General features: G+C 41.9%; 1 protein-coding gene across 7 annotated transcripts in view; it reads left to right on the forward strand.

Annotated features, from left to right (window-relative positions):
* Positions 1-16,003, forward strand: part of LOC110468846 (SAM and SH3 domain-containing protein 1) — a 526,394-nt gene that overhangs the window by 490,826 nt on the left and 19,565 nt on the right. For 5 of the 7 annotated variants that reach the window (XM_021527030.4, XM_085575382.1, XM_085575385.1 and 2 more), the window contains exons 9-12: positions 3,991-4,123; positions 8,134-8,480; positions 12,490-12,561; positions 14,960-15,103. In XM_021527030.4, coding sequence (XP_021382705.2) covers positions 3,991-4,123; positions 8,134-8,480; positions 12,490-12,561; positions 14,960-15,103 — 696 coding nt within the window. Of the gene's footprint in view, positions 1-3,990; positions 4,124-8,133; positions 8,970-12,489; positions 12,562-14,959; positions 15,104-16,003 lie in introns of all 7 variants that reach the window. The other 2 variants (XM_021527027.4, XM_021527029.3) reach the window with 1 other exon arrangement.

Raw genomic sequence — 16,003 nt, forward strand, 5'->3', positions numbered from 1 at the left:
AGGGGATTTATTTCTTCTGGATTTGAGAGCATCTTCATTGTTTGTGACCACATTTGTTTGCAGCGAAAAGCTGGGCAGTGGGTATGGGCCTTGCCTCTCTGTAGTTTTCCAGCCGTGTGGTACGTGGCTGCAGTCCTCTGCATGCAGTTCTTGGTATTTCCAGATGCTGTTAATATATTCCCTGTTTCCCTGCAGTCCTTCGAGCGGCTGTGCAGCCAAGCTCTCGGAGCTGGCGGGTTTCCTCCCCGTGAGAGCATCGCAGATGCGGGATGCACTTGCTCCAAGGCGCGGGGAAGGGCGGCTCCGCCAGCCGGCCCCGCCAAGGGGCCCGCGGGCTGCGCCGGATCCGCGGCAGCCCGGCCGAGCCCTGCGCTCGTTTTCGACCAGCGCGAGTTTTGTGCCTCGGCTTTGGCCAATTTGCTATGGTTTGGGGCTGTGGAGCCAGCTGTCTGCAATCTGATGTAATGTTGCCCTGGTAACCAGAAATGAAACACTGAAGCATTCACCACAGAATTACTACATACAGCATTAGCCAAAGTAATTAAAAGTTGAGCCATATGGGCTTTCGGATGGAAAAATTTGGAGCAGAGGAGATGGAAGTGAAGCTGTTCCTATTTGCAGTACTGCAAATCTGTTTGTTGTCCCCTTGAGGGCACAGGGAGAGGCCTGCCTTGGCTGTGCTCAGGGGGACAGGGATCTGGAGGGGCTCTGGCTGTTTTATCAGCACATGAAGGACACCGAGGTTTGGCCTGGTGGAAGAGCCATGTGCCAGGGGCCAGGAGGCATTGGTGGACAGGGTGCAGCATGGATTCCTCCAGTGCCAGAGAGCCTGTGGCTGAGCATCTTGCAGACTCAGCCACTCCATAACAGACCATGTTTACCCTTCTGCAGGGCTGCAGCACACTGCAGTGCCTGTAAAGGGGGAAGAGAGCAAGAGGGAGCTGGCAGCTGGCTACTTCCAAGCCCTGTGCCAAGGCCTCACTGCTAGAGCTGTCTAGGAAGCCATTTGCCCAACCTGCCGTACTCTGGGGACGTGGGGGTAATATTCCCATCTGAAGTCAGGGACAGCTACCAAAAAAAGCAATTTGGTCACCATGAAAGAAGGGGAGGGTAGATTGGGTTGGAGAAGTCAAAGCATGCAAGTTCAGTGATTTCCAGATATCTTGGTAATGGCCTGAATGCTTTACATTTCTGTTTTCTCTTTAATATTAGCTGTAAAAGAAAGTGTTGCTTGAGCTGTAAAATTAAGTTTTGTTTCCCATGTGCCAGAGTGGAAACTTTTGATAATTCTAAGACTTTTATTAAAAAGTTGATTCAAAAGCAGGAAGTAAGTGAATGGTAACCCTTTCTGAAAATGCATTCATTTTCAAGGAATTAGTATTATTTGACAATAAAGTTTCCTGAGCAGCACCACTGGTGTAGTCACAATTTTTAGGCCTTTTTGCATAAACTTACTGTCCTTCCTTTTTAACTGTAGATTTCTCTGTCATATGCTACCTGGTATGATAGGAAGTAGGATTCTGGAGGGAGGGAGGGATTCTGTCTTTCATCTACCCATAAAGCATGACCTGTTCTCGCGTACCTGCGAAGCTCGGGTGATAGAAAGGATCTTTTGCTGCTAGTGGAGGACCCCGGTTCAGAAGGGTACCAGGAGTCCTGAAGAATTGGGGAAAAGCAGCTGGCACTTAATTGTGATTGGGCTTTATTTATTTTTAAGTATGCTGAGCACCTTCTGTACCGACCTCAGCACCTTGTGCTGAGGCTGTTTTGACACTTGCTCTTGCTATGGTACTTGTGAATGCAAATGTCAGATGTAAAAGCTCTTTATTTGTCGTTGTTGAGTCTTCATAACCCTGAGGGGGTACAGTTCCTTTACATAGCTCACGGTTTCAAAAACAGTAGTCTTGCAAACTGAGGGTGTACAAAAAGTAATGATGGAAAGCAATCCCCTCATTGCATTTAAAATAAAAATATATTGAGTGCAGAATATACATGATGGTTGCTTGCCAGGATGCACTTAATGGCCCAAGAAGTCTTGACTGCACTTCTTGATTACAGTCAATAATCCATTCATCATGTTATCTAAATGTGTCTCTCTTGTTTGACATATCACTAAGTTGTCCTAGGCATAATCTCTGAATTAATGCTCATGTTGTTGTTTAATTTACTTCATGTAAACAACCCTGGTACTCTTTTCAGTCCTGTTTTTCCCAAAGGAAGTTTATTAATTACCTAGCCTGTCTTTAACCACAGTAAAGGCATTTGTGCAATTCTTGGATGATAGATTGACAATTCCTACTGCCATGTGTGGTCAGTTTGGTATTCTTCTTTATTTTGGAGTAATGCAAAGTTTTTGGGAAACTGGTATTGGACAGTGCCCTTGCAGAAATTTGTTGAAGTGTGCTCTGGTGTGGTTCTGGGGCCCTTGTGAGGTGCATGCCTGGGAGGTAGGCTTTCGGAGCTGCCCTGGCTCTGTCAGGCACTGTGTGTGCCTTTGGAATCATTCCAGTGCAGCTGCTAATTGGTGTCCTGCTCCATGGCATCTGCGTTGGATACCTCATCCTGGTACTTAAGTGCACTACAAAAGTAGAAAGCATTTGTATATTTGGCCTCTCTTATTCATCCTCCAGATAAGCAGACAGCATTTTTACTGGGAAGAGAAGGGGATGGCTTTTTTTGGTTTGTTTGTTTTTACTCAGCTTGCATCTCTTGGGGATCTTTATTTTTAAAAGTTTAATTAAGGAGAAGGAGAAAAAAGGATGAGCACATTGTAGAAACCCAGATAGCTGCACTGACAGGAAGTTGCATGAGGGTTTTTAGAGCTGACCATTAGGAATGCTGTGAATTGGCCGGGACTATGAGTGCACAGTAAGGTATACGATCCATACCGCACTCCAGCTGGAGCCTGTGCTGTGCGCAGGAATGTGCAGCGGCGCAGGATGCCAGGGCTGTCCTGGCCAAGGCGGAGAGCCCTGCTGGCCTCCTCTCCTCTCCCCTTCCCTGCCCTTCCCCCCGCCGCCTTCCACATTCTGAACTGATTAAAACAGAGGAAGTAGCACGTTGAACATTGGATCTGGCTCGAAAATCGAAGTTGTCTTCTCGTTCACAAGGAATGGATTGTTTCAGCTTGTTGTGTCACTGCTGCTGGAGAGAAGGGAATGTTTTTTTGTCTCTGTAATGTTTGATACTTGAGGGAAAACAGCTGGAACTGAGCATACTGGATCAGATGCAAAACGAAACGGGATGCTGGGGAATATGGACTGCACTGTATATCTGAAAAGGTCAGAGTTTTCCCTTGGTCAGTGCTGGAGGAATGCTCTGTCCATCTTAATTCGAGCCTCAAGAGCCTTAAGGAGGAGTGAAAGGATCAGGGAGGAGGAAGGGAAGATTCTGTAGCTGTGGCAGGCTGTGAGTGAGGCAGATGAGGTCTCCTCCTTCCTTTCCTTCCCATCCCTTTCTTGTGCTGCTGTTTTTGATTTTCTGGGAAGACTGGCGGGGGGAAAAAGAGAAGTCGTCAGTGACAGATTCAGTTTGGAAAAGCTGTTTATAACCAGGTTTAAATAGCAAGTTCTGAGATGCCAGACAGACCAGGGACTGACTAAACCACGGAGGCATAACTGGTATGGTAAGAAGAACCCTGGAAAAGAGCCCTGCCTGAAACATACTGGAAGAGGACGTGGAAGTAGTTATTACACAATGCATATGAAGAAAGACACGGGCAGGAATGCATTTCGGTGCCTAGGATCTTACGTTGCACAGATTTAGAAATCAAAATGGTATGTCATGCTTTCAGGAAAAGAAAAAGAAAAAAAAAAGAAAACAAGAAAACCCTCAGTAATTTAAATGTTTCTGTCTGACCCGAGCTGAAAATATAACACCAATTACAGAGCTGCATTGACACAACGCAGCAGATGAGCTGGGTTAACTTGACTTGAAGGAGCAAGCCATGGAATTGCTGCTTTATTAATATTCCTTTTGTTTCTTTGCCAGTCAAGAGAACAATCTGATGATGAAACAGAGGAGTCAGTGAAGTTTAAGAGGTTGCACAAGCTGGTGAATTCTACTCGCAGAGTCAGGAAGAAACTCGTAAGAGTTGAAGAAATGAAAAAACCCAGCACAGAAGGTAAAAAAGCAACATGGTTAAAACTGTTTGTGTGAATGCATGTTTCTGTTGACAGGGGACAGAAAGTGGAGGGTTGGGGGAGGGAGGGGTGGAGTATTCATAAGGGATGGTAGGAACAACTGCCTTGTCTAATTGTGCATGCCTTAAGTTATTGAATTTTTAGGCTCTAGAATGAGGAAAGTGACAGCCTAGAATGTGGTTACTGCTGATCTGGTATTCTCAGAGCAGTGCTGGAGAGCCCCTCATTAAGAGATTAGAAGTTGGCTTATGTTTTATGACCCATGCTGGGGAGGGAACAAGCCTGGGAGCAATCCCAGCCAGCTGCCCCACAAGCTCACCAAGGAGGTAAGTGGAGCTATTACCAACTGCTCCCTCCTCCTAGGCCCTGGGTGGCACACAGGTGAAGCTCCTGCTCATTTTGGGAGGGTAGCAGCTGGCTGGTGGTGCAGTTGAACCATATGGCATCACCCTGTGACAAAAATACAGAGCCTCTATCAGACATTTTTGTGGGATAGAGGCTGCATCGTGGCTTCTACTTCCAGGGGTTCCTGTCTGCAGTTTGGCTTCTGAATGAGCCCTGTTCCCTACAGAAAGGGGGAGAGAAGGGAGGAGGAGGAGAAGGGTGGGGAAAGGGAAGTACAGTTCAGGCCCTGGGAACACGATGCTGCAGAATTAACTCTGGATGACCTGTATGCATGTGTGAGCACTCAGATTAATGGAGCCTGATTCTCAGGAGCCTCTCTGCACAGCTATGCTTGAGTCCTCACTGGAATCGTGGGCACCACTCTATGTTGGTGGCCTTCCCGGCATCATATGTCAATTCCCCTCAGCTCTGCAGTGAGCTGAGCGGTGTGATGATTTTTCCCAGTGCATTTAAGGAGAACACGTGCGTCTTGCGTATGTGGCAGGAAGCTGCTGGCAGATCTGCGATCTAGCCTGTCTCTTCTACATTATGGTTGGTATAACTGGCTGGAGTGAAAGGCACAGCCTGTCTAGAGCTCTGGAACGGGCAGCTGTCTCAGTCTGGAAAGGTTTTATCACCTCATATGGTGAGCATAAAGCTTGGATACCTTGGAAACAAAGATGTGGATTTTGAGATGGGACAAACAAAATAGGACTATTTTTCCACTGCTCTGGGGAAAGTTGGCCCTCAGAGAAGTCTGTCCTACCCTCCTCCTTCTCTCCCCAGGGGTCTAGGAAAAGCTGCAAGGAGTAATCAGGGGGAGGCTCCAGGGATGGGAGCAGAGGAGATGGCAGCTCAGGGGCTGCTGGGAATGCAGATGCCTTGCTGCAGTTGAACCAGACTTTCTCTTCAGCATGCTACGTATCTGTCTTGCCCTCTGTATCCTTTCTTACAGGATTTTACCTCCTTATTTCCTTTCTACCTCAGTCTTTCACTTAAGTGTGCCACTCCTTCCAGGGTTTTTATTTCCTTAGAGTTTTTCCACCCCTGCCCCCTGCAGAAAAAGCACTGAACTAAGAACTGTATTAAAAGAAGAGTTTGTTCACCTTCCTTCTTTTCCCCTCTGCTGTCTGTCTTCTCTAGCTATAGGCTTCTCTGATTTAATTATCTACAACTCTGAGTTTGTACTTTATCTGTCACTCTGGAGTTTCTTTGTAGATTGACTCTTGGAAACAAATTATTGCTAAATAATGACATGGATTAATTCTGCATAACTTCTGTATAACTGGAAAGCCCCCTAAGTAGCCAGGTCTACCTTAGCAGTAGATATCTATGACTTTTCTTTCAGGAAATCCGATACCCAGATTTTCATATGGCAAATTAAAAGTGCTTCATAAATGTTGTCCATCTCAATCTCTTATAATGCAGGTCTGTATTCCCAATTGGATATGTCAGAGGGCTGTGCAAGATCACAAAGAATAGGGTGTTCAGACTTGGGATTCCTGTCTGACCTTCCAAGTTACCTGCAATTGACTGGATTGGTTTTTGAGCTGTTTGCTATGGTTCCTTGAATCTGTGTTATGAATATGAAGTAATGTGGAATCATAGGTGACTAGATTTTGGGGAGTTGGCTATAATATTTGATTGAGTAACATCAGTAACATTTAAATAAATTCATTAATGTTCAACAGCCTTTAGTATAGTATAAGAGTAGACTTATTTGAAAACTGACAGTTTCCTAGAAGAAAGATCCTGCATAATCCTACTCAAAAATTTCTTCACAAAGAACAGCTTTGATGAATTTCCCTTACGTGTTCCTGTAGGTTTTAAAGAAAAGCACACTAGTCTCAGATTCTTCTCCCATATTTCTATTACTGACTCTGTTATCACAATGAATGTACATTTGGCCGAGCTGATACTCACTAGAATTTGCCAATATCTGAATCCATATGTATTTTGTCTTAATCTGCTCCTAAGTGAGCCAAATAACTGAAACTTCCTAATTCCTGGGCACCATTCTTACATAGCACTTAAAAATGCATCACATCTACATCTGTGTCATTATGGCTTTGTGTCATGGACTCGCTCCAAATAACATCTGTTACAGCATTGACACACAATGCATATTTTACAAGCTGTTTAAAAACATATTTACTTAGTGGACTAAAATTGTTTATCAGTACATACTCAGTCCCAGGAGAATGTCTATTTTCTGTTCAAATTAAGATGCAAAGGGGGAGAAGCACAAGCTGGACAGTCCAGAGAAAGTGGTGTCAAAACAAGACCCCAGTCTACAGACCTACCCCAATAAATTTATAAAGAGTGAAAGTTGTATGTTAGATGTGATCCCATCAATGTCATGATGAGCTTTATCATAGTAAAATAGCATCTTAGGCTTCAACAAATGTATGTCAAATATGTTTTGCCAACAGAGTGAACTGAAGGTGAGGCAGGAATCCTACAGGGCTGCTAATCTGTCATTGTGAAAGGAGTCCCTTGTTATTGAATGAGCCAGTTCAGTACATGGTCGGTATTTTGGTAACAGTTCAAATTTTACTCTGCTGTAAGACTGTGGAAGCAATCAAAGATGAAGGCAAAGTTAGGTCATAAAGACATTTATTTTGGCAAGAAATAATTAGAGTCGTATTTGTGTGTGTGTGTGCGTTTGTCTGATACATAGCTGGGAATGCTGTGAAATTTGTTAGGGAGACCGAGGAGGATGTGTACTTTTTTTTTTACTCTAACCTTGTTCCTGCATCTAAAACCTGTGCCTATACTTTGCTCAAAAGAAAGCACCAGAGAAAAGTTTCTTATATGATAAATGCTAAAAGGGATTGCAGTTTCAAGTTCTTTATTCCCTTCTCTCCACTCCAAAAAGGAAACCTGGCTATCTGCCCATGTCCAGTACTTATGTTGCAAAATATTCCTGTGAAATATTTTCTGGAAAAATTTGGTTAAAACTAAGTGTTTATTTCATTACCAGGACACTGTTGAAATTGGCACATCTGCAGTTTGACCTACTTCTTTGTTTTTGCATCTGCTAAATAAGTTCTGTGTGATTAAAACTGGTGTCTCTTCCCCCATCAAAACCCCAGAACTTTAAATTTCATCCTGGAGTTCAGCTCCATAACTTTCTGCAGCCACAGGAGTGGCAGGTGTTGGAAAACTGGACCTGAGAGGTACTTGTTTGGGTTTTAATACCTGGGTGTACTTCTGATCTATTGTAAGCTCACTAGAGCTGAGCATCATATGCAGGTATCAGAAGAAAAACATGAGAAATAGATCCCAGCTCCAGCTTTTAAGGGATTTTTAGTGGGAACATCTGTGGTCTTAGCTGCAGATGAAAGAGAGAAACTTAAAATAATGATGAGTTTACTTTCAGGATGTTGTCTTCTGTTAACTAATCCCAGCATTCTCACTTCACAAATGGAAGGAACTGCTTCAGGTTTATCCACTCAAAAGTAGCTTCTGAGCAATTTACATCAAAAATAGTTTTCTTCCAATTTAAATGGCTGATATCTTGAATAAATACAGCAAGAGTCTACAGGGAAACATCTTAGAGAATTACGAACACTGACAAGTGTTGTGCTGCTTTTGTCCCCTGTAGGTGTGGAAGAGCACTCACTTGACAACTCTCCTATACTGGATGACAGATCAGCACTTTACTCTGGAGTTCACAAGAAGCAATTCTACTTTGACAGCTCCTGTGAAAAGCAGCCAGAGGACGACTCGGACTCACTTACTACTTCTCCTTCATCCAACAGTCTTGATATGTGGGGAGCTAACCGGAAGCTGGTAAAGACCTTCAGCAAAACTGATAGCCGTGGCCTAATCAAGCCTCCCAAGAAACTTGGGACATTTTTCTCTTACCCAGAAGAGGAGAAGTCCCAGAAAGTTTGCCGCTCCTTGACAGATGGGGAAATGAAGAAGAGCCTCGGCTCACTGAGCCATGGGGTAAGTACAGAAAGCATTTGCTTATATGACAGCAACAGGCACAAGCACCATCTTCTGGTGTCCCTGGAGGAGATTCAGAGTGTAAGGAAGCAGATCCGATTGAAGAAAATGGATACTAACTATTCCTGTTCCAGAGCTTTTCTTTGCCAGCGCCCTGCTAGGAAAGGAGCATCCCCCACAGCTTGCGACCTACAATTACTGCGGCACAAAACAAAAGGGGGTGGAGGTTGTGGCTTCCCAAACAGAAGGCTACGAGGGCGCACCTCTGTCAGCGAGTTCAATATCACCTATGTGGTGGAGAGAAGCCTGTACAGTCACCTCAACCTCTCACAGCTGGTGCGTCCCGTTACTGACAGGACCCTGAGCAAGGCCGACAAGCAGGACCTGAGGAGATGCCTGCTGGAGGAGGATGAGGAGGCCAAGAGGAAGTGGGCTGCCACAGTGGATCGCTGTACTAAAAGGGTTCTCTTGAGAATCCACCAAAAGTCTGTGAGTCAAAGAGTTGCCATGAAGGTGGTCTTCCAGTTTCTGTGAGGTTGCAGTGAACACTTTCTGCTTTGTACTTTTAACTAAAATGCAGTGCTTCTCCTTTCTTTGCCATTAGAAACTCTTAAGCACTGTAATGCAGGTATAAGGGAAGAGCTTGATAAAATCTTGTCAGAGAAGTTTTTTTGAGTCTGACGTTTCTGTGTGTACAGAATGACTCAGTGAGAGAGAGCAAATATAAAATTCTGCTTTTTTAATTCACCTAGTGCAGAAGCAGAGATCACCAGTGAACAAAGAAGGTTTGAGATGCTACAAATATGTTCTTGGTGATGCTTTGGGAGTCACTATTCTCTTCAAGGGGTACCAAGAGATGAACAAGATTTTCAGAGTAATAGAGTATTGTTACTCAGCTGTGCTCTATTTCTTTTCAGCTGTCATTGCCTTAAATTGGCCCTTCGCTTCTCAGATTGCATCTCACCAGTTCACTCACCCAATCAGTATTCTCCCTTACATACATAGCTGCAGAAAGAGAGATTTGCATTAGGTATCACTGCTCTCCTGCTGGGTGCTCACCACCACTATTGTCACTACTGCTCCTTCTTTCTAGGAGGGAATGAAGGTGGCACCTTCCCTCAGAGTGTTACAGAAAAGGAACAAGAAGTGGCCAAAAGAGGAAATTGTGCTTACAGTGAGAAATTTAAGCGATTTGAACACTCCATAGGGATCCAAAACTGTTTTCTGATTATATGACCCAGTTTTGAACGGTTCCGTTAACCATGATTCTGAGTTTCCTAGGAACTTGCCTTTGGTGCCAGATCTCCAAAGCTAAGCCAGCTAGTCTGTTGCCTAGTTGACAATGTTCCCTACTTTAATGGATGGAAACAGCAGCGCACCCGTAACATTAAGCAAGATATTCCAGTGAACAATACAGTAGAAACAGCTTTTCCTCTTAAATAACAGGTTTTTTGGGTTTTTTTTGGAGAGGTCTCTGCTTAATTTCTTCTGATATAAGGTACAATAGTGACAGCTGTGGTCTCCTTGAATAGCCTGTTGGAGATGACCAAGTCTTCATGATTCACTTTTTGCTCTTTGGCCACAAAATACTGGGGTTCTTTTCTACCCAATACCATGAATATTTCCTCTTGGCAACTTTACTGTTTCTTCTGCATTGACTGCTTACCCTGCCCCTCACAGCATACTGTTTATTGCTACAGACATTGTACTCAGAAGATGTTATTTTCCTGTAAGGATATTGCACTGATAGGAGAAACCTTACCCATACTTCTGTGGGTTGAATAATAAGGTTATCTGGAACCAAAAAGCATACTTCAGATTTTCTAGAGGTGCTCCATAATTAAAAATACCCTCTGAAACTGTCTTGGTAAATACAGATGACAGAAACAAACTCTTCAGTTCTAAGATAAGTTAGTCTTGTCTTGCCATAATAATTTCATTATGAAAACTATCTGCACTGACCTTTGCTTAATCACAGAAATACAGTTAAAGAAATGGACAGTGTTTTGTTGTTGTTGAGGAGCTTCTCAGTCAGCTGCTTCTCCAGCCTTGTGTGAATGGGATAAATGTTGGAGACCTGCTGCCCTTACTAACTTTTTCAATGCACTTCCTGAAACCACAAATAGCTGACAAGCTTCAACTAATGCTGCTCCTTCCTAGAAACGCTTAATGTTTGTTTGCTGCAACCTCAGGGAAATTGCAATGCCTCTGTATTCAGTGGAATTGGTCACTCTGTCTTGCCTTGCCATTCATTTTTGTCATTTATATTTGTTTCAGTGGCCTGGACATGCATGAAATTTTCCAATGGCATCAGTTTTTCTTTTCTCCCAGAAGAATAATACTGTTGATTGCTTGGCCATTCCATTGAATATCCCTCTCCTCATCCACAGACCTTTTGTTTGCTGCAGGATTGCCAGGGTCCCTACTGGAATCTGGAGGTTAAATTTTAAATATATGGGGAGGTCCATAGTGAAACAACAAGCATCCTTAATAAGGTGCATTTACTCAGAAGCTTTTAACCAACAGTTGTCTTGCTCTCCAAGAAAACTTCCTTCGGAGGAGCTCTGGCTGGTTTGACAGACAAGTTTGCTCAGAGCAGTTCCAGTTGTCCTCTCTTCATCATCTGGGATTATCATATGCTGTAGGATAAATTATAATGGTTGTTCACAGAAAGACCAAATTACTTCTAGCTAAACATGCTGTGCTTTAGAAACTGATCTTATTACTTGTGGTTGGTCTCAAATGTTTTATAAAAACAATTTTTAAAACCTCTGCCATAGTCACATTGCCTTCTGGAAAAAAAAATCACTTAGAAAAATTCTACATCGCAGCATTCTCTTTAATGTGTGTGGGGCCTAGACAAAACTGGCTTTGAGTTCCACTAGAGTTGTAGTGGGTACAAAAACTGTCATCCAAGTTTTTTGGGTGTAAGCAGCAAGAAGCTATAAATAAAACCTTTTAAAAGCTATTAATATGTATGCTTATAAGTGGATTATTTTAAAAGAATGAACTCTTATAATTGTTTATTAAGTGTCACAGTTTATACAGCTTGCTTCTTCCTAATAGACAAAGCGGGCTGGTAGTTTTCAGCTGGTGGGTTTTCACTGACTCACAATCCTTTGTAGGTCTGAGCCAATACCTAATTTATTCTTAAAGTATCTTTCAAGTTACTCTGTTGGGTAGTTCAGACCTTAAGAACTTTTAGTTCACAAGCGTTGATCTTCTTCCTGCTGTTTACCTCAGCTCTGACTCTGAAAAGAATACTTACAGTAGGCATCTGCCTGTCTTCCAAAAACCATACTCAGAGCCCCGAGTTGAAGTTGTGCAAGTTAATTGTAATGGCCATACCTTCATTTCCCAGCATTGCCCCATGGAGACTTCTGCCAAGTCCAGTTACTTGAGTGCAGCTGGTTGTTCATTGGTTAGAAAAAGCTGGCAGTGACTAATCTGGAATCAGGGCCTGCTGAGTATCTGGGAACACAATGCTTATGGATAGCTGGGCTGGGTTTTCCCTGCTCTTGCCAAGGGCTTGCCCTACTAGGCTTCCAGTGATTCCCTGTATTTCAGTGGAAATGCAGCCTATGCAGCTATTCAGAAGGTAGGTTATTCAATGCTTTGAAAGATTTAGAAGATTGGTGGTTCTCTGTTTCAGTGCTGCTATGGACTTAGTTAGGGGAGTGAAGAGATGGAGTTGCCAGCACCTTGGAAAACTTGATGCATAAGATCAGCAGTTTCCTCAGACCAAAAAGTCTTTTTTTCTTTTTAAAAAGAGGAGTAGGCAGTAGATGACTCAACAGCAGCAGACCTTAGGCCAAGGAGTTGCCTCTGGAAAAGAGAGACTCATACTGCCGTGCAACAGATTTCCTGATTTATAATCTCTCATCCCTTTGTTTGTTTGTTTCTTTCCATTTTTGCAGACATTTGTATTTTAATTGGTGTTCTCCAAACTGCAGATGTTCTAAGTGAGCTAATCATGGTGATAAAACTATCTATCCTTTGTTTTTTGCAGAGAACCTGTAGCTTTGGAGGCTTTGATTTGACAAATCGTTCCCTTCATATTGGAAACAGTTCTGACCAAATGGTGAGTTTGAGAAGGTGCAGACTGGAAATAGCATAAAATGAAATGCACAGTAGAGTTATAATAGACTGAAGTGTAATTTAGGTCTGTAAGAATAGTTTGGGGATCCAAGAAAACAGAGCATCTTTGTTAACCTCAAACTTCCTTAGCTTTGAGAATAACATACCCACCCAGATCCATGTGTGTATAGGTATTTATATACAGTATGTGTAAAGAGGTAGCAACAAGTGATCAAAGCACAGATATGGGGGCACATCTGTGGGCTATTCTGGTATCTGACTTCCTCAGAGCATCACCCAATGTAAAACATGTGCTTGCTATACTTCTTGGTAAAAATATTTACTATTTGGAATGATGAGGCTAACTTCACTGAAGATCTGCAAATTATTTGCATGGAAGTCATTATGTAAGAAGTTCATTATTAGTTTTTTAATTGTATCTCAGAGTTCTGGAGTAGACCAAGATCCCATTGTGCTGGGTGCTGCACAACTGATCTTAGAGCATTCTTGTGTTTAAGAAAAACCACATTTCCCCTGAGAATTAATTCCATTTTATGTTAGTCATGTTGATCCCACTGTTACTGTTGGTTGGTCTGTGGCCAAAAATAACAGAACAGAAATGAGCCAGAACATTATATCAAATGAAATTGCAAACATATTTTTTCCTTTTGCCCATATATGCTTTTCTTTTCTGTTTCACATTGCATTTGATAACCTTCCTGTCCACTTAAGTCTAAATGGTCAACCATTTTATATGTCAGCATTATATTATTTTTTATGTCAGTTGGGGTTTTTGGGCATGTTTTTTGGTTGCTTTTTTTTTTAAGTCATCATAAATTACCCCTAAATTTGCTAAATCTGTGGGTGGTTATTTTCGTCATCAATTTTCAACTCAGCAAACAAATTAACTTCTGAACCTATAGTGTTTATCTTTAAACATTGGTACTTGTTTTGATCAGATTGGTTTTAATATAAGGAAGTGTGAAGTCTAGATTTTATATTCGTCCCTGGGAGCATTAGTAGTGGGAGAGATGCAGTGCACTAGATCAACACGTGTGTATCAAAGCAGGTTTTTTTCTTGAAAACATGTAAGTCCATTAAAGTCCATTTTTTTCAAAAAAGATTAGGCACAAAAAAAAAAAAATGCTGTCCTTAATTTCTGTTTGAAGACCAAAATTACCAATGAAGTTGTGATTATTAACAACTTTTAAGGGGAAAACCAATGGATTGTCAGAAATGAAGTATCAGTTCAATTTCAGAGAAACTTTTTGTAAGAACAAAGATGAAGTAGAAAACATACATAAATGTAGAAAAAAAAGATAAATCTTTAATGCACAATATAGTACATTAGTTCATGTACAATATAGTGCATTTATTTTAGGGTTTGCTGTCTTCTTGTAGCTAAATTTAACCAGATCAGAGACCAAACTCAGTAGTCAGTCTGTTGGGCCAGATGGATTTTGGTCCTTTTTTGTCCTGGGATTTGTGGTGCACCCTTGCCAATGGAGGGTGCTGGAGTACATCTAGTAGAGCTGCATTGCTCAGTGGTTCCTGAAACAGAGTAGAACATAAGGCCAAGTTTAATGTCCTGCCTGGACAATCTGTATAAGGGCTGAATCATACAAGTTTGGTGAAATGTCAGCTGATCCATATTAACTGTGTACTTGTGATATAAGTACACAGCTCAGTACCTTAAGCAGGTTTAGAAATGGTTAAATGAATTCAAAGCAGCTGGTCTCTGTCATCCACTATATAGGGACTAGCTAATTTAGTTCATCAGTACCCTGCTGTGTGCCTTAAAAAAAACAGTGCTAATTTAACCTACCATGGTTGATGGATTTAGTACATTTTTTGTGGTGTTTGGTTTTTGTTGTATTTTTTTTTTTAGGGTGAATAGTAAAACCACAGAGGTTAGCAGAATCCTGTCTGAAAATAAAAAGTAAATTTAGGTGGCCAAATGTAGATATCCACATATATATATATATATACACACACATAGAGATATATATTTGGCTAGTATCTCAGAGATACCTTTATTCCTGCTAAAGTCTTTGTAGTATTGAACAACAGGAGCCACAACTTCTGTCGTGTGTCCTGTTAGAAAGGCTTAGCCTGAAACATAGGGCTTTCTATCAGATCAAATACTTATTGAAATTCAAAGGATAAAGACATCCTAACAGTCCCCAGCATATCTACACACAATACTTTGACAGATCAGGCCTTAAGAGTAAGCAACAGTGAACTGCTACAGTGGTTTGCCCAAAGTCTCAACAGTGAATTTGGAGCAGGCAACAGGACACTGTGCTGTCCTGCGTCTGCCTGGACATCTCTGCAATAACTGCTGGCTGAGGGAGAAAATGGCTCTTCTGTTTTAAAGGCTTAAGCCCTGTTTTATTTTGCAGGGCAAAGAAGGAGACTTTGTTTATAAAGAAGTGATCAAATCACCCTCTGCCTCGCGTATATCTCTGGGCAAAAAGGTGAAGTCTGTAAAAGAAACCATGAAGAAAAGGATGTCAAAAAAATACAGCAGCTCTTTGTCTGAGCAGGTATGTAAGGTCTGCAGTGGAATCCACTTAATAATGTAGAGGTGATAATCAATATTGATTCCTATGCATCAAGGCATCTCTGATGAAATTTCTAACAAGATTATATGGTGTGACTTACTCCTATGTTCTTATAAAATCCCTCACTGTGAAATGGCTTCCTATAGATGCCAGTCCCATGGAAAATGCATTTTCAGATTTTCATTTAAGTAGCTCATCAAAAGTCTGTCATAGATGGCATTACACACTTCACTCTCTATTTCCATTTCTTTTCTATAATAATTTATTAGGGGAACCAAGTCTGTGACACAGGGTCATAGTAATATATTTAATCTGCAATTTACACCCTAGTTTAAATTCCCAGCATAACTTCACATATATGCAGCTCTTCTCTGCTATTTCAGGTCTTTTCTCCATCATAGCTTGCCCTGTGCAGCAGCCCATTAAAACAAAGCCCAGTCTAGTCAGAAAGGGGCATCTGACAGAAGATTTTCCTATAATTCTTTCATTACAGATTTTTATAGTCTATTCTTAAAGGCAAGAACTTTTTTGTACTTCAAACCTGAAGTACATTAGTTCTAAATTAGACTTTGAATTTCAGTGGCCTAGAAACAATCGCTGTTTTTTTCCCTTTTCCTTTAGTGGAGTGTCAAAAATCTTCGGCATTTGTTTAAAACTGGGCTTGCCACTTGGATTGTGTAAGGAATAGGTCGGAAGCCGCTGGAAAAGCAAAGCTCTTCCTGGTTAACACCGCCCCCCAGTGGGCTCGGTCCGGTCGCGAGGGATGCTCGCAGTTATGAGAAATGGGGAGTGGAAGTTTTGCTCTTAATGCAAAGCCTTAGTGCCTGTAAAAGGAGCAGTTCATAACATTCATAGTAACAACCCCAAACTGAAGAATCAAAA

This window comes from Lonchura striata, chromosome 3, assembly GCF_050655825.1.
Source record: "Lonchura striata isolate lonStrDom1 chromosome 3, ASM5065582v1, whole genome shotgun sequence".
Taxonomy (NCBI): domain Eukaryota; kingdom Metazoa; phylum Chordata; class Aves; order Passeriformes; family Estrildidae; genus Lonchura; species Lonchura striata.